The 19,833-nt window shown below is 40.5% G+C and overlaps 1 protein-coding gene across 1 annotated transcript; it reads right to left on the bottom strand.

The window, feature by feature from the left end:
- Positions 1-595: 595 nt before the first annotated feature.
- Positions 596-9,541, bottom strand: ercc4 (excision repair cross-complementation group 4). The gene is made up of 10 exons (XM_044177488.1): positions 9,203-9,541; positions 8,288-8,468; positions 7,250-7,445; positions 6,893-7,100; positions 6,361-6,541; positions 6,120-6,251; positions 5,899-6,003; positions 2,821-3,484; positions 2,601-2,713; positions 596-2,442 (listed from the first exon to the last, which is right to left on the bottom strand). Exons 1-10 carry the CDS (start codon positions 9,377-9,379, stop codon positions 1,703-1,705), a joined length of 2,697 nt encoding a protein of 898 aa, XP_044033423.1. The 5' UTR covers positions 9,380-9,541; the 3' UTR covers positions 596-1,702.
- Between the last annotated feature and the right edge of the window lie 10,292 nt (positions 9,542-19,833).

A 19,833-nucleotide genomic window follows, 5' to 3' on the forward strand; every position in this document is an offset into this window, starting at 1 on the left:
AGACAAAGTAAAGCTAGATTACTCTTGTGTTCTTTACTGACTGACTATTTGCTGTAAGGAAAGTGTTTCACACTGAAGGAGTGCATCAGAAACTGAGCACAAGAGCGACAGCATGCTCAGGAATGGATGATTTCAACTGTAGTTCAGTACACTACTTCAGTAAGAAACCTTAAAAAGGACTACTTTAGAAAGTACTACACAATAAAAGTAGGCAAAAAGTAAATTACAGTAGAGTTACTAAGTAGGTTTACTCAGGGCTGTATGTACAATTATGAAGCACTGGTATTTGTGTGATTCTATTTTGCAAGACTTCAAACTGTAGTGGATTAAAGGTATAAAGGTAAATATACTTTTTACGCCATTACTTTTACTGGACAGCCGTACTTGTTGACATCTAGCAGACATTTTACTTTTTTTGTGCAGTTAAACACCAAATTACATTTACTGCAATATGTACTTTATCAATTTATAATATAAATTTTTATGCAGATGATAGTTTTGTATGCATTTGGCTCCTGTTAAACTCAAGCTATTTCAAGATTACAATCTGCTTTTAACATTCTTCAGACATCTCTGCATAAGCTCAAACTTGTACTAAATTCTGACAAGACAAAATGTGTTTTATTCTCAAGAACCCATAATTCCATATCGCATCTTCCTGCCATCCATACACTTAACGGTACTGAAATTTAAATGGAATTTGGCTAGACAGCAGTCTCACTTTTAAACACCACATGGAGCAACTGGCACAGAAACTAAAGATAAAAGTTTCTTATATCGCAATATAGCATGTTTCTGCCTTAAGGACAGGGAAATTATTGTACAGTCATTCATCTTGTCTGTGCTTGACTGTGGATATATCCTTTATCCTCTGCTTTCTCTAAAACAACTTGATGCAACTTATCATTGTGCTTTGTGTTTCATTACAGGAGATAAATATTGTACCCATCACTGTGTACTACATGGAAAAAGTAGGCTGGTCGTCACTAGCAACACGAAGAGAACTACATTCTGATTTAAATTTAAAACCAATGCTCACCAAACCAGATCTCAGGACTGTTGGACACTAGTTACCCCTCTGGTAAATACTGAACTTGGGAAGACTGCCTTCCTCTTCTCTAAATGGAATGAATTACAGAGGATTTTAAAACTTAAATGTCTCATCCCACTGGCCGATTTTAAACTTAACATTACTAACAATTGAGCAGAGCCGTCTATTCTCTCTGCAATCCCTTTCCAAGGCAAATAAAATGGCATCAAAACTTGAATATTTTAAAACAAATTATGTTAAATGTATATTTTTAAGAGTATGCTGTACCCTTTAAGAGTTATAAAAAAAATGTTATTCTTGAAAGCTTTATTTTGAAACAAAGGTTATACAAAACAAATTCCTTAAATATTTTATAATTATTTTTTCAGAATGTAATTTTTTTTGCCAAGTTATTTTTAAAAATCTAAGAAATGTTCCATTTGCAGATTAGTTGACAAAATACAATAGAACAGCCTGTATTATTTCAGTTCATTCTGTACATTAATATAAAACACATTTCACTGTTGATGACAAGGACTCATACTGTTCAAATTTAAGGTGTGAATTCAGTCTACATCATTTTACACCGACGCCATTTCCATCCAGCTTTACAATGCAAAACTAATCCTGATGCCAGGAAAATATATAATAAGTCAGATGCTTTACTACCCATCATGTCAGTTTGGCCTTCTGCGCAGGAGCAGGGACATCAGCAACATTATGCAGAAACTCATACAGCAACTTAGCGCTGTTAGCATTCTCGAGTATTTCTGCTAGCTTGTCCTGGCTGAGTCTGGCTAAATCTGCCAGGCTGTCGGCATTTTTTATAAGAGCCCTATAGTTTTTTGTATTGACCCCAGGCATTTTCAACAGAAAGTCATAAGGTCCGGGGTTGTAAAGGTCTGCTGATTCTGCCACCATGTCTGACTCGGCTGTGACTGCCTGAGCTGCTGCTGCATCGGGTTCAGAGCGACCTTGCTTTAGATCCAGGAAGAGGTCAGCTGTGGCGTGTGGGGAGGGGCACCAGAGTATACGGAGCCGGGGGAAATGCAAGGTGAGTAAGGTGAGTTTTGAAGAAATATCATTAGACGATATCTCATGACGGAAATCTGATCGGGCTATTAAGGAAAACGGTTTTGCTGGGTCAAACTCAATGAGAAGCACTGGTTTCCTGTAGTAGCGGGTCATGGAGAGACACTGGGTGTAGAGGCGGCCGCTCTGCAACGAGCCAATCAGATCACTGATGCTCTTGCGCTCGACGCATGTGTCTGGGGTCAGGATGTAGTCACCGACTTCTAGGGTGACAGGCTCGATGTCCAGCCCACGGCGGTGCAGCAAGGAGGGCAGTTCGCTGCGGAACTCACGCATGTCCACAATGACTCGTGAGGGCTCTTTGGGCTGCTCCTGGCCTCCTGGTTATTGGACAGGAAATGGAAATACAAAATAATGAGACAATTATTCAAGAAAACTTGGGACTTTTATAAGGGAGGACAAAGGAAACTGTCCAGGAAATTCAAAGAGAATCAAAAAAAAAAAAAAGAACAAATCAAAAACACTAAAATAGACATGCCGGCTTTGCGGGTGTTGGTGGTGGAATTGGCGGGCTCTAAATTTCTAGCAAGGTCCAGGTTGGTGTCTTCTCGCCCCTCCCTCTCCTCTGGGATGACCATAGTAGCCTTTTCCCTGCAGAGAAACACACATACAAGCACCAATGAGAAGCCGACACTTCAACAAAACACTCACCAACAGATACTCCCAGGGTGCTTTGAGGAGAGGGAAATGGTTCTGACCTGATCAGGTGTTCAAAGGCTTTCTTTTCCTTAGACAGCGCCGTCAGGTACTTCTGTTCTTCTGTCGAGCCTCCATAGATGAGGAAATACACCCTAAGAGGCTTTCCAGGCCGGCTAGCTTTGTAGATCTCCAGCTGGCGGACGAAACTGAGTTCAGCGTCGTAAAGCACCACGAAACTGGGCTCCACCTCATGCAGCACCCGCGTCAAGCTGTGGGGGTCGGTGAGGCCTTTCAGTGGGTGAATGACAGTCAGTGGCTCTTTTAGGACACCATAGTAGGCATCCGATGACAAATCCAGCTTCAGCTGTTCTTCCTCCCCTTCCTCCTCCATCAGGTCATCCTCATCTCCACTGCTGCCCATCACCGCTGCTTCATCTGTCTCCTCCTTCCCCACCATCTGGGTCAGGGTCAGGGATAGCCTTTTTTTACTCTTCGCGGACTTTGTGTTTTTTTTCTGTGCAGGCTCCTTCCCCTTGGCTCCTTTTTTAGGCCAGCCATTGCCCTTTTTGTGCGAGTCAAGTTCAAAGGCAGCGGCTGCAGCAGAGTCCCGTTTACCGATTGTGCGGGCATACAGTCGATTAAGCAGCCAGTCAGAGCCGTGCCTGATGTACTGTTGCAGCTGGGCACAAGTCCTGTCATCACTGGCACAGATCAGCACACGACCTGGGGGTGACATGTTAGGCAGTTAGACAGATATACACGCAGACTAGGGTTAGGAGTGTTTACATCCTACTGTTAACTAGTGAATAAACATCATCATATATATTGCATGTATAAATACACCTTGTTGATGGTGGATATTGGGACTCAAACACAGTAACAGTACAAACAATAATGTAGCTGCATTCCTTTCCATAGGGCCAGCAGTTCCAGCCTCTGGTGTTGTGCATGCTGACTCACTCGCATGGCTTACTGCAGTGGTTCACAACTTTTTTGTGAGACATACACCCACAATCCTGCCAGATAAACTCAAGTGCCCCTTTATCAACGCCACCATTTATCTCAACTGAGTGATATAATGAACGTCTGTCAATGAATGTATAATAATGAATGTATATCAACAGTTTGTCCCAGTTAAAAGAAAAAAAGAGCCCGATGCTTCATGTTCCACTGTCAGATGAGCCCCAGTCGCCAGGAAACTTGTTGTACAGTGCATTATATCACTTTTTTTCTTTTTTTTTTACTATTTCAACTGTTTATTCATCACAAGCTAACTCTTTGAACTGTTCATGCACTCTCAACAGGTGGTGTTCAGGTGTTACAGATGAATCAATATGTGGTATAGTTTCTTATTCAAATCGTGATCTCTAATTCTTTCAAATTACTTGAGCTACTCCAAAATCTTTCCATGTACCCCCAATCATTGGCTTACTGGTGCAGTGGCTTTTCCTTTTATGACAAGTCAAAATGCCTACTGGGAGGAAGCCCTATTCCAATACTGTATTTTCTATAATTTCTGAACGACCAGTTTGCCTTCACTGTGTATACTGCAAGTACAGTATGTGTATCGTGTAATGTACAAAGCGCAAGGCAGTAAACTAGGACAAACCAGCACACCCTGAGGATGACTTTGTGAAATGTCAGCTGTGTTTAGGCTGGCCTCACTGCTGGTTCTAAATTTAAAATCTAATTCAATTTGAGGATTTCATCGTCTTATATGCCTTTCCTATGTCAGTGCTATGTAGTAGGCTAAAACGGAGTAAAGATCAACAAAACCACCTTTGGGAAACTAAAAGGTAGTTTCTATGAAATTCTGTTAAAGGTTATATTGATAACATTTTTCATGTAGACAAATATTTTTAAAAATAATAATACATTCACAGAGCTTTTAGAAAGGGGCAGAATAAAAGTATCACTTTTCCTTAAAAAAAAAAATTACTATGATTGTGAATTAAAAATTAAAAAGTCATTTAAAAAGTTTGACAGGACCAAAATGAATTTTTGTTTATCTCTATGTGAGATGTCTGGCGTTTGGTTCCTGCTTCTAACAAAGCTTGTGAGCCAATAGTACAAGACATTGGTATCACGTGGTATAGTTGCCAGTTAGTGTGAAAAAAACAGACACTGATGTTAGCATATATTAGCTATCTTAGCTTAATCATCTGAACGACAATAACCCATAAAATTACAATTCTGCATATTTAAACAAAATAAACAACAATTACCGACAGTCAGAGTCCTTAAAAGCTTAACTAATGTGTTGTCACCGGTTGTCAAAATAAGAAAAATAATAGCTTTAATCCCTGAGGAGCTACGTTAGCATTAGTGACGGTTGCGTCCAGTTACCTAACGTTATAGTTCCCTCAAACAATGTAACGTTATAACGAAGATGCGTATCAGAGGGGATTTAGAAGTGGGCCAGGGTCCGACATAACTGATGGCCTGGGGCCAGTACAAGTTTATGCAGGGCAAATTGATTGAAACACTTCAACTAATGTTAGGTCAACACTACACGCTAGCTAACTTAAATTTTTACTGTAGCTGTCTGTCTAATGTGGAGCGCTGTGGGTTTTAATAGCATCCCTACAATGTACTGGTACTGTACTCTTTGATTGAATTAAAATGTAAATATTTACCTAATGTCTTATAGTGTAATGATGTAATAATGATTTAAATGTCATTTTACGGTAAGTGTTGCAATATAGGGCCCCTATAATTATTAAATGATGGGGGGGGGGGGTGTTACCTAAAGCTAGCTAGCCATATCCTAAGATTACCATAGATAACGTTACATGAAACACCACCGCACAAAGTAACCTAAATCTATAGACAATGTATAAGTTATATGTTGTAAAATGAATTCATTACTCTATCATGAAAGAGTCATCACTTGATATGTCTGAGCCTGAGTCTCACTCCACTCGACCATGAAATGTGCAGGTTGTGCAACGAACTGGCAACCACTGGAATGGAATGGAAGGGGGGAGAGGGAGTGCGTCATCTAGTGGCTGGATGTTAGCAATCTTAACAATAGCACCTTTAATATAGTACATTATATGCAAATCCATATAATAGACATGACATACACTGTTGACATGATAGAATTTTATAACGCTTTAACAGAACTGAGCTCTAACCTGGTACATGTTGAGAGCTCTTGTTCTCCCTCTCAATCTCCTGCAGTACCTCAGTCAGAGCCTCCCACTTTGGGCTCTTCTCCAGCACCAGTTCCCGCTTCACCTCTGAAACACGTACACTGAGCCTTTAGTAATGTCAACATCAGAACACACACAAGCAGATAACGTTGCGGATATCTACTCTGAAGAAAATGTTAGAGATCTGTTCTTTGGTCAGTTACCTAAGGCAGAGGATGATATCTGTTTCTCTGCCTCTGCTCCCACTTTGAGTTTCTTCTTGCTCTCAGGGATGCGGTACACTCTACCCCTGGCATTCACAAACATGGAGGTACTGGAGTCGAGGAACAACCACCCTGACGGTTACAACAGGCACGTGCAAAAAAACACGGATAAAGGTGATTAATCTAGTAAAATTTTTGTTCACAAGTAAATACTCTGAGCAGCTAAGTACATATAGTTTACCTGAATTGGATCCAAAGATCTTTTGGCTGGAGCGCAGCGACTCTAGCAGATTGAGGAAGGTCACACAATCGTATTGGGTGAGGTAGAGCAGGAGAACCCTCAGCACTTTCAGGTCCTGGACCAGGGCCTTGGTCTTTGCTCCCAGCTGGTGCCACAAGGGGTCCAGGTAGTGACGGATGGTCTGGATGGGAGTAAGGCAAAACACAACCTTAAAAATAAAGTTTTTATAAAATAAATAACTCACATACGGGTCATCAACAATCAGGATCACAATAACAGAAGATGTGTTGTTATAAGTCCTAGTATTACAGGGGTCCTCCTGGTTCAGAGAAGAAGATCATAATGACATGTGTGCCAGCTTTTTGTAAAAAAAGCTTCCTTTCAAGTTTTGAGCCAGTTTTGAGCCAGTTTTTTCTTTTTGCCATTACCATTCAAGACTTTAATCATATAAGTTCCAGAAATGGAAATTTAATTTCAACATCAAATTCCATGCCATAGCAGCTTAATCTACGTCATTAACACAGTGACAGACCTTGTCAAAGGCATTGCCTAGTGTGTTCTCCAGGGAGAGGTCCTCAGCCTCCAGGGTGGGGTTGTAGCGTTTCAGCTCCTTCAGACAGGCACTCATGATATCCAGGATGGAGCTCTGGATGGCCCTCATAGCCGGCGTCAATGACACATGGAGCTCCACCACCTCCGGCTTGTGCCTGTCCAGTGCTGTGTTTACTGATGCTTGAAACCTGTTGAATGACACAGGGTAAGAAAGCAAAGGCAAAGACGGATGAGGGAAGAATGCAGCCTTTATTAATGTTATTAATTACACCTGTGCTTTTCCTGCTATAACATCTAAATGTCTGCCATGAAAAAGGTCTATTATGTTCCATCATACCTGGGCCACAGGTAGAGCTTCTTGACGAAGAGGTTCCTCATCACACGTTCCACCTGGCAGAAGCCCAAGGAGAAGGCCGTGGCCTTGTCAGTGAAGGCCTTAATGAAGCCTGTCTTGTTCTTTTGTCTAAACAGACGAAGGATGAAGGCCTCCTGACACGACTCAATGATTTTATGAGCACGGTACACCAGGATGCCTGAGGGGGTGGTACAGAAAGATAGATAGTCTATGCATGTTACTCTAGGTTTTTGTTTGGTAATGCAATGCAATACCCATCAATAAATACTACATCACATCAAAGTTTTTGATGAAACTACCACTACTTGTTCTGTGTTTTATGTTTTTTGTGGCTTTATTCTATGGTACCTTTATACATTAAATGCCTCTTCTAAAGTGATTTTATCCCAATCTCAATTTTAACATATAATTTTACACGTATACCTACATATACAACCAAAAAGTTTGACTTTTAGATGAAAAAACCCCCCCAGCATTTTTTTGTGTTTGTCAAATGACTATTATCAAAGATATTGATTTATTCTGTTAGCAATATCAGAAATAATTATTAACTTGGCTTTAGCTGTTGTCGCTCCTGTTAGTCCCCATATTAAAAGACATCAACCAATCAATTTGTGAGTGACAGCATGCTCCAGTGAAGTGTTATTTTGGTGGACAGGGCTACCCTTGTGTTTACATTTGGATTGTGGATTTTGCCTTTAAGATTACTATTGTTCCTTTATAACTCAAATGGACAATGCTGTTAGTAATGAAATGTCCTTACACCTAACCAAGCCCAAGCCAGCTAATCATATTTTAAAAGTTTAAGTTATGTCAATAATAAATCCTACATTAAGGCTATTCAAAAATATACATTTATTTAATTTTAGTGAAACTGAGTATTATAGAATGCAAATACAAGTACACAAACAAATGTTGTTCCCAAAGTGAGATTAAGATTTGTTAGTGTTTAACAAGATCACAATATGTAACAAAGCAAACATGGCTCTCATTTTAGCGATGATAGGGCAGTCGTCCGACCTGATATGAGATGAGCAGGAATGCGGTCAGTGAGGAAGTCAACCACCAGGATTCTGCTGGTGACAAACAGCACTCCTCCCTCCGTGTAAACATTATAGCGCTCAGTGCTCTGGACATCGCTGGTGACTGTCCTGGGCAGGTGGGTCACACCCTCCACTCGCAACTGCTCCGTGAAATACTCCTGAGAAGGGAGGACAAGACAGAAAGTGTTTTGTTAAACCCACTCTAAGTATCCTTTACACATTGGTTGCAGCAAGGGGGTACCTATAAAACTCTGAACTTCATTACCCAGGAGTCATGCAGGACTTTCATCTTTTGTCCCTGTAAAACCATCTTGCCAAATGTAGCAAATTAAATACAACCCAAAGTAATTCCAGTACCAACCTACAGTAGCCTTACAGTACAATAGGCCATTGGCCGCTCCCTCTATAAGGAGGTTAATAATGACAAATAAGCTATGTGATGCTATATAGACTTTCCAGCAGACTTTTTGACATGTCAAAGCAGGTGCACAGGTGTAAATAATAAAATTAACGATGCACAATACCAGAGCCCTGGAACTGGCTCACCTAAATGGAATACAGCCATCTTTTATTAATTCCACCTTTGTTTTTCCTGCTTTGACAAGACAAAATGTCTGCTGTGGAAAGAGTGTATTGTTCTCTTTATGTTGTTGGTAGGAACAGCCTGGTAGGACTTGGTGGTTATGGATTATTTTCAAACAGCTACCCTATTTGAATGTCTTGGAACAAATTTCTAAAATCTACACAGCTCTGTTCTTTACATCTCAATTCAGTTTGTGGTTTTGTCGAGCAACGCAAACGTCGCCTTGCTGCCCCAAATCGCCTACCGTTACTTAGCAACAGGCAAATTATGAAGCGTTCATAAGCTATCTTTAGCCTCTGAGTTCCTCACCTGTTCAGGCGCGGTTGTGTTGAGCAGCAGGACCAGGCTTCCCTGCTCCGAGTAAACCCGCATAAACTGCAGCAGGATGCGGTCTATCCCCATCCCCTCCGCCACCACCAGCAGCCCGTCACAGCTGAACAGACTCAAAAACATCTCAGTCTCAAACTCCAGCAGCGACCCCGCCATGTTGGAGCCACAAAAACAGACCTCCTGGCGCGAAAAAAGTTCTCTCTCACTCCCAGCAATAAAAGTTAGCTAAAAGCCACAGAAATCAGTGTGAGAAAGCCCTCCATCGGTTGCTCGCACCATTATTCAATGTTTTGAAGTTGCACATCCGGTCACATGACACTACAAACAAACGAGGACGTGATATTGAGTGACATTTAAGACCAAGCGCTCCATCTACTGACATGGAGGATTGTCACAGGTACAAAAAAACTTGTCAAGTCTTATGTATCTGATGATGTCAAGCTCTTCTGTATGAACTGTGTTCTGTTTTTACACGAATCTGGTTGCTGATGGTTTATTCAATATGCAAACAATGCTTTTAGTCTCTTTCTCACTTTATCTCAGTAAATATCTCCTCTTCACATTCTCATAAAAATGTACTGTTTGGAAAATCTTTTGCCTTTTTTATGAGATTTGAGAGTCCTAAATCCATGTTATCCTTTTTGTTTGTCTCTCCAGTTTTGACTTCCCAAAATGACAACTCTTTAATGCAAACAGACAACTCTTTGATGTTGGATTGTCTCTGCTCTCAAATGTATTTAAACAGAATGATAATGTAATAAGGATAATGTCACGTTGTCAAGTTGATTTCAGAACACGCTGAAATGAAGTATAACCACTTTGGAAAATGGTTAGCAATAAAGTATACATGATTCATTTGGTTAAAGCATAAACAGGATGCATCTAAATTCTGTTTTAGAGGCATTTTCTTTTTGACAAGAAAATCTTTTGGAAAACAATAAGATCTTGTAAAGTTTTGGCATCAAACAACACATTTAAAGTTGTTTAATATCATATCTGGTTAGGACCTGTCAAAATAACTGGCTTTCGGATGCATCGAGGTAATGATATCAGCATCAGACCTACAAAAAACTAACACCAGTCAAACACTAATTAACTTTCAGCTAACTGCAGCAATAAGAAAGACACTATCAAACAATAAAATGGGCACAGAAATGCAGGGTATGGCGTCAATAGCTGTTTTAGTGACAGTATTAACGTGTTTTCTGGTGGATTATTCCTGTAATGCACCGACAGGAACAGAGCTGTAATATGCTTGCATAACAAAGCCTGCCAGCTGGGCTTTGTAAAACTCTGTTGTGTCAGCCCACATTTCTCTGCCGTAAGTGAGGAGGCTGAGGGGACCAGAATAGGTCTGAGCTCATGAACGACAGCAGTGAAGCAGGACGATGCTGAGCCCACCAACACCCCCAACACACTACACACACACAAACACATACAAACTCACAGAGGTTTCGTTACACAGAGGCACGGACATGACTCATCAGAGTTTTGAGATTTCAGGCTTGAATTTAGCCACTTTGATGTTTACATCTGTCACTCATCCGCTGTGATGTGCTGCCTCTGTGTGGAGCCAGACTATAAATATAAAACAACACATGGACCCTTCAGTGGGACTCATTATAATGAGTTATCTGGACAATACGTTCTTTCTTTCTTTTCACTCTGTCCTATTCTGCAAAATTAGTTCAAGTTACCCTTGAAGTGACACTGGAAACTCTGTGTGTGTGTGTGTGTGTGTGTGTGTGTGTGTGTGTGTGTGTGTGTGTGTGTTAACACTGTCGATTGAATCTGTCAGGAAAACTAATCTCTTTTAATAACCTGATTTTGAATAAATGAGGGGTGAAGGACTGTTGCAGAATTAAGTAAGTATATTAATTAAAACTCATATTTCAGTGACTCTTCCAACACTAATGAATTTCATTAATGCTGTCAACAAGTGAAGGAAGAGAAATATGGAAAGTCTTACATAGCAGAATATAATTACTATATGGCTAAAGCTCAACATCAGCGGCTGAACTCCAGTGGGGGCAAGTAACTAAGTACATTTACTCATGTACTTTTCCGGTTGTACTTTACTTGAGTTGTTATGCTACTTTATACTTCTACTCCACTAACCTTTTGAGAGAAATATTGTACTTTTCACTCCACTACATTATTTGACCATTGTAATTATTAGATACTTTGGAGATTAAAAAATGATTATCTTATGAAATACAAAGATTTAATCAGAGATTCCAAAACTTTTTGACTTATGACCCCTTCCTAAGAAGCAGTTAGGGCGCCCTGTCATGTTTCAGACATCTATATGTTGTTAGAAGTTCTACCAAACAGACACTTTCCCCCTCAGTTAGTTTCATTTATAGCAAATAACTGAAGCAGAGGTCAAATTATCCAGTTTCACAACCAAAGCAAAGATTAAAGAAAATCTAAAAAAAAAAAAATGAATACACATTTGTGTAGCAGAACTTTCTTTTTTCTTTTTACTACCCCTCGTAATCATCATACAATTTTGAATGCAGGACTTTTACTTGTAATGGAGTATTTTGACATTGTTGTAAAGATCGCAGTACGTCTTGATCTCACTCAAATTCTTGTTATAGCAGCATATTAATGCTAATGGTTTTGGAATGAGATGTTCAACAATCACATAAAGGTGTATAATGTTCAGGAGTCCACATACTTTTGGCCATGCAGTGTACTGTAATATTCCTGGGCCTGTTTTCCTATTTTTGAGTCTATCAGTCATCCATCCGTATGATCTCACAGTGAAATTTCTCACAAACTGCAGGTGTCCTGACTAAGGAGAAGCAGCGGTAGAGAGAGACAGAATTTTTTTAAAAAACACTCAGCACACAAACAGCTAACATCAAAGGTGACCCTGAAGGTAGCAGGAGACACGTCAGGCCCACGCTGCCTCGCCTGGACAGTGTAATGCTGCAGGGGAGGTTTATAGGTACCTTGAACAGAAACTGACAACTTGATAGAAGTGAGGGGAAATCTGGAGGAAGCCCAGCACGAAAAGAAAAATGAGACTCTCTCAGTATGAAAAGGTCAGATGAGGTCGTTGCCTCGAAATATGAGGGTGGAAGTTACATTATTTGGATTTCCATTCAAGTGTAAAATTCAAAAAAAGGCAGGAAAAGTTACACAGAAAACATAGTGAAACACCTGCATCTCCTGAATGTCTTTTACAGCCACATATTCAGCCTTGTGTTTAGCTTGAAAACCATGTCTCTTATTCTGTCTAGTTGATTTTGAAAGTGATTCATTTGCTAAATAAACATAATATAAAGATCTGTAACGACACACACTTCTGCACTCAAAACTCTGAACAGCACAAAAATATTGGACAATTGAGTGCACTGACACAGAAATGACTCCTGGAAGTTTCAAGTAATGCATTGTCATGAGGAAGCCTATAGAGGGCAGTGGAGCGCTTTGTTCTCACACATCTTACTTTAGATGTCTACCTCAGGGGTGATCTGTGTGTGAGAACATTCGTGTCCATCAAGCCTCCTCTGGGAGACAATCAGCTGCTTCATGTCAGGATGAAAACATGAACAAGGGATGGAGTGGTAACACAACCCCATTAGGGACTTACGACAGAGAGAAAGGGGAAAAAATCAGCAGAATTGATTCTGCTATTATTAGTTTTATGGTACAAGACATTGAATCAAATGATGCATGAATGTGCTTGGAGGGACCAGCTTGTTTCCATGGAGGTTGGCACATGTGAAGGTCTGCGGCGAAAACCGCTCATCCGCTTCTCTTTGCACCAAGCGAGATGAGTAAAAGTGTAAGTTTGGCAGATGATGTGCATCCTGATATCATGGATGGTGTGGCACCATTGTAAATGAGAGGAGAACAGCTTGAAATCGATGGCAGGCTGGAGGATAAAATAAGATGAGATATTTAACACTGCCTGTCTGACTGCAGTGTAGGAGGGAAAGAGAGAGAGAGAGAGAGAGAGAGAGAAGAGAAAACAGCTTAAAGGCCCGATACATCCCTTCAGCCCTCATTAGGAAAAGAGAGAAGCAGCAAGGTTTTGTTGTAAATGGAGGGCTAAGCCTGCGAGCCAACTAGGCTCTAAGGGTCAAACTTAGCGCCTCTGGAGGTTAACACACACACACACACACACACACACACACAAGCACTCTTTAGAGGAATAGTTCGACATTTTGGGAAATATACTTATTCGCTTTCTTGCTGAAAGTTAGATTAGAAGATTGAGGCCACTCTCATATTTGTATGTTAAATATGCAGCTGCTGCCAGCAGCCAGTTAGCTTAGACTGGAAACAGGGGGGAAACAGCTAGCCTGGCTCTGTGCAAAGGTAACAAATCCACCTATCAGCACCTTTAAAGCTCACTAATTAACATTTGTAAAAATGACCTGTTGACTTTTATGGGGGGTAGCCCATAGCCGGACTATTTAGTCCGCTAGTAAGCTAGTTAGTCAGTACGTTAGCCTGGCACATAACTCCCCATAAAACCACAACATGCCGTTTTTACACTTATGTGTTTGTACTGATTAAACAAATAGGATACTGTATAATGTGTTAACTAGTGAGCTTTAGAGGTGTTGGTATGTGGGTTTTGTTATCTTTGGACAGTCTTTATGCTAAGATAACCAGCTGCTGGCGGTAGCTTCATATTTACTGTACAGACATCAAAGTGATATCAATCTTCTCACAGCAAGAAAGCGAATAAGTGTATTTCCCCAAATATCAAACCATAGATGAATCCGATGGCTGATTTCTGTGTTGTGCACTCCAGCTAAGACGCTAATAATGTGGTGGCAGAATAATACTAATATTAATAAATAATAATGCATTCACTGGGGAGATGAATTAATGTGCAATTCATTTCATGTAGCAGAGGCTTGTGGGTTTTGATTTGGTGATTTACATGTGAAAAGTAGATTTATTCTTGAAAACTAAGTGTTTTAGATTATGACCTTTATTTCAGTGGCATTTCCATAACCATATTTTTAACACATAACATCATGTTTTTTAGCCAAAGCAGTTTAAAAATCCTTTCGTTCTTCACAGTGTTATTGTGTGGGTTTACAGGTGACATGTCACCGCAGTAATAGCTGATATCCAAAACCAAAGGGTGGCCCTGCTACAAAATTTCAACATGTGAGGAAAGAATTATCTGTTTTAATCACATTTTATTTTCTTTTTGGTAGAGGCTTTTGGAATTTATATTTTGTAAGGAATGTGAAACTAATAAACTTCAAATCTGCATAGAGTATTTTTCAAATAATATCAGATGCACATGTCGCTGTTCTAGTGGGTCCATAATTAAGGTGCCGAGCCAAAAACTCTTAGACTGCACCTCAGTTTGAACCCACCAACTCAGGGTCAAATTCTGAAAAGTATGACTCACTGAAAGCCTTTTAGTGCTAAGAGCAGTCACGAATTTAGAAAACTGTGGAGATGAGTTTCAGTGGAAATAAAAGTACTCCAGCAGCACAGAAGATGGCTGCTGCAGGCTCTACATGTATAGCATTTCAGGCTGTCATGACCCTTGTCACTCTAGCACCTTAGCGAAATGTGACTTAAGATTGTGCTGCTTGGAAATGGCATGGAGTGGCGCAGCTGCATGTTCACAAATTGAGATTATTACAGAACACCCTTGATGCACTGAAATATAGATGAGAGAGAAGAGCTTTTTGGCACTCAGAGCCGGGTCAAGCAGCACCAGTCAAGCAGCCCCTGTAATGCTCAACCATAATGACACAAACACACACACACACAAGTCATTTCTTTGTTTACGTAATGGTGGGAGCTGATTACCAAAAGCGACCGAAAAGAGACCTACTTTTTCCAGGGCTGCAATTTGCATATGTTATTAGTGACAAAACAACGGAATAAGCATCAGTAAAGACAAATCAGTCGCTCGTGGTCAAACACAGCATGCAAAAGAAGCAGCAGAAATGGGATGAAAAAAATTCTATTGAAGCAAATGTATGGCTTTTATAAGAGGCTCACTGCCTGTCACATCCACTTTAGCAAATCACTGTGACAGCGGATGCCAATAAAACGGAGGGGAATGTGGCGTTTGCGAGAAAAGATGAGAAAGAGGAACAGAGGGGAGATCAGAGGGAGAGGAAAAGACAATAACAGGAAGTGAAGGAGTGAGACAGAGAGACAGATAAACAAATTTTTCCTGCCTGTAATGTTTGGCGAACCAGCACAACGGCTGGCTTTGTCAAACAGGCATATTAGATGAATAATTCAAGGCGGCTGGCAGACTGGAGGTTTGGAAGATGGTGTCAGTAGGTGACAGGGGAGACACGTTACAGGCTGGAGTGGATGTCAGTAACACATTAGAAGGAATGGCTGCTACGTGTGTGTGTGTGTGTGTGTGTGTGTGTGTGTGTGTGAGTGTGTGAGAGACAATAGGAGAAACACATGAGGCTTGTTTGGTGAGAATATGAGAAAAAGATGCAGAGCGAAGAAGGGATAGTGTGTTTATGAGATTTGGAAGCGGGCACGAACCGAGAAATACCCACACTGCAGAGGGACTCACATGCAGAGTTTTCAGGAACCATTAGCATATCTCACTCAGTCCCTCTCATGAGCGATCACGGGAGAACTGCAACTGTTTTCATGGTATTTCCTCCCCAGCACAGACCATGGCATCAATGCTTTCTGTTTGATGTTGTGGACACACATTCCCTCCATCTGTAAACCAATAAACCCCAAATCCTGACAGATCCAAGGCCCGTTATACACCGACAGACCTCAAATCCACAACGCTGCACTTCCTGGAACAGAGATAGAGAGGCGAGGAGGAACAAGAGAGAACCAAAAGAGAGAAGCAGAGATCAAGGCAGCTCAAAGGCTGATTTGATCTCTACCAGCAATGTCCTGGAGAGGTAAACCTCCAGTCTCTCTGTGGTGGGGAGGAGGAGATGCGTGTGAGAGGTGTGGCGGTTGAGAGCGTTATCGTGTTGAATTTAAAACCTTTGTATAGGCGCTTATGTTTTCACATTAACAGCATCTTGACGATGAGGGAATTGAAGGCTATAATATTGAACTTCTTGCCCTGAAGCAGGGAGCTGTATCATTCGTCCCACCCTCCTCCACCTCAGTTGGACAAGTTTACACCATGATAGTTTTTACTCATCTTGATGAGCTGTGAGGGTTGAAACAAACCACCGTGAATATACTGGGTAAGCCATATCTGTACATCAAACAAACATATTGCCGTCTTGAGAAGACTGATAACAATTTCATTTTTGTGTTCATTGCAGTGATCGCTTCGAGATGTGGTTAGCTTAGCTCAAACACTGGATAAAGAAGAAGGCACCAACATGTTTTTCTCGTCGTGTATACAGGTAATGGCATTATGGGATTCATGAGCTCCTAGAGGTGGGGTGAGAATACCTTAAATTTGATTTTTAAAGAATTGTGACCAAGATATGAACTGAGTCCTACATTTTAAAGTTGAAAAACAAACTTGTCAGTGCATGTCTGTACTACAATTTCTTGTTTCTTATTGGTCTGCTGATTACAGACAACTTATCCATCCGGCATATTGTCCACGTGAAAAGAGTTGGAGAACCTAAGTTGCACACTTTCCAGTTTGCTTCAAGTTTTTACATATTGCGTAAACTCTGCATTTCTTTATGTCCAAAAATGAACTGTTAACCAAGGACCAACCAAGGTCACTGTGAGTAATGAAATGGGTTTGACTGCCAGAGGTGACTAAAATCAGTTGTTCAAGACTGGTCTACAGTGAGTTGGTCTCCAGAGGTAAGCCCATACCTCTTTATCGAATTTAACAACCACTTCAAATCAGGTCACGTCCATGTGTGGCCAGTTTCTCTGGAAGTGCCCTAAGTAATTGTGCCACAAGATACTTTATTGTCTCTCCCAGCTGTTGTGACATCCGGTGACATTTTAAAATTGAAGACCAAAATCTCTGTGTGTTTTGTGTGTACCACATGCTTGCTATCTCACTGGCTTGCTATTGGTCGACAGAGAGAAATCAAGTGTCAAAGATTACCAAAGTCCTAAAACCATTTTTTCTCTTCTTCCTGAGATATGCTGGACAATTGTCTTAGTTTTAATTAGAAGTATATATTGAAATAAAGTACAAACATCATTTGAATTACCTAGTCTGTGGACAAGTGTTACAACAGACTATTTAGCCTCATGGTACACCCACACAGGTGTTTTCACTTAGCCTAATTAGACCTCTCATTAGGACATATACAGATTGTGTTTGATCTCCTTCACTCTACTTTTAATTTAATCGCAATAGCCATCTTGACATGTAAAAGCTTGAAAAACACAGGTGATAAATGCACACGCTCCTGAATAAATCAACATCATATACACTACAGATCTCAATAGACCTTTTTCGTCATCATCAAACACACGTGTAACTAATAACATTAATAATGACTGCATTCCTTTTACAGTATGAGTTAGGATTAGCTGTTCCTGGCCCTGGTGCATGCTGGCTCACTCACTCGCATGGTTTACTGGCAGACATGAATAGAATGATGCCATTATTAATGTTATTAGTTACACCTATGCCTTTCCTGCAGTCATGTCAAAATGTCTGCCATGAAAAATGTCTAGGACAACTTACACTTATTAGTACACGGAGTCTGGCGTTTTCACACAATTTCCAGAATAGCTGAACCTAGGTCTAATTAGCCAGAACTGGAAACACTTCTGTAGGTGTGTAATTCCAGTTAAATGTATCTATATCTATATATAGGGTAATCGACAGTGAGAACCATCAAGAGTCAACTACACAGACTGGAAAAACAATGAACTGAGAGCTACAATTGTATACTTAATTTTATCTGTCATTCATGACCGTGTAATCACTGCAGAAGTTCAGCAGTTTTGCTAATTAATATAGTATAGACCTGCCTGCAGTATATGGCTGATTTGAATTCAGGTCAGTTAGGCTAACTAGCTAACACAGAAAATGTCAGCTATGTAGTGTTTTATGTGATTACCAAGACTCAAATTTAGGTCTGCTTTGTTATCAGAGTCCCAAAGGAGATGAGAAACCGGGTCAAAGTTCACATAGAAAACATCTAAAGAATCGTTTGCTCTCATTTTGACCCATCTCAGCTCAGGAGTATGAAAAGAGGGGCTGCTGGGAGAGTGATGCAAGGTCTGGATGAAGCTAGTGTATTTAGCGAGTCAGTGGAGGTGCTAGCATGTAAGGAAGGCTTAGTGAACCGTATGTGCAGCATAGACGCTAGTTCGCGCGCGCACACACACACACACACACACACACACACACACACACACACACACACACACAGAAATACAGACTTCTCCTTGCTTGAGCCAGCTAGCTAAGAAAGTGTCTAATGCACTAAGTCAAAGGCAAAGGAGGATTTCAAACATAAGCATTCCTCCATAATTCTTCCTAATCCAAAGACTAACATAACAGTAGGAAGTTCAATCTAATTGAGGAGGGGATGAAAGCCAAGGTTATCCTGTGTGGGAAAAGATATCTGGATTAATTAATATTGTTGTGGTAGTGTATGTGTGTGTGTTTGGTTTAACAGCTATTTGTACTTGTGTGCCAAAATGTGCCTGTGGAACGATGTATGTGCGTGGACATGTATTTGTCTGTTTAACAGTATGTGATAGGGTAATTGCTACTGTATTATATCCTATATGTGGAGGCGCCACCTCATCCGTGAATGTTCACTGTCTTAAGAAGCATGTTTGATTGGATTTTCCTGTTTTAATCACTCTGCCTCTATTTTTGCTTATGGTGGTTGGGCCTGGCTAATTACAAGGACGGATTAAATTTGAATGTCAACATGTTAAAGGCATGCAATCACGGCCATAAACACATAGAGGGGAATCTGAAGGCAACATATAAATTATATCAAACACATGTGAATGTTTGTGTGTACTTGTATCTTTGTGAGGACTTGTGTGTGCATCCATCCTTGTGAGAACAATGTTCATGTGAGTACATGCATATGAACATGTGCTCCTGCATTTTGTTCATGAAATGAAAGTCAAATATAGACAGAACCATATATTTGCACCTATGGACAATTTAGCATATCTGATTCAGGAAACTCTTTCTGTGTGGAATTTGTATGTTCTCCTGAATCAGACTACTAGTTCATATGACGTGTTGTCTGACCATGTCGGCAGGCAAAAGTGTTTATAGCTGTTTTGAACAGCCAAGCTCATAGGTGGGGTGAGTAGGCATTCATGGTGCTGTACTTGTTTGTACAGACAAAAAGTGACAGAAGTAATTGTGTGAAAAAAGAGCTTGATAGAGTGCTTACTTCCTCACCTTCAAACACCTGGTGAATCGCTGTATGAGGTGGGCCTGCTTGTCTGTTATGGAAAGTTACAGAAATTTCAGACACAGTCGGAAAGGTGTTGAGGGAAGGGGTTTCAGATGCTGTTCAACCATTCAACAAGCACTTTAGTTGAAGCATACTGACATCTTTACTGTCCTCATAGGTAGCAAAGTTGGAAGTAGCATGACGAGTGAAGAAAATCATGTGACTTTGACATGGGAGATCGTGGTTCACATCTTGTCTTGTACCAACAGCCAAAATTGGTTTCTTGCCTGACGATATTTTCCTAACCAA

This window comes from Siniperca chuatsi, linkage group LG20 (assembly GCF_020085105.1).
Source record: "Siniperca chuatsi isolate FFG_IHB_CAS linkage group LG20, ASM2008510v1, whole genome shotgun sequence".
Taxonomy (NCBI): Eukaryota; Metazoa; Chordata; class Actinopteri; order Centrarchiformes; family Sinipercidae; genus Siniperca; species Siniperca chuatsi.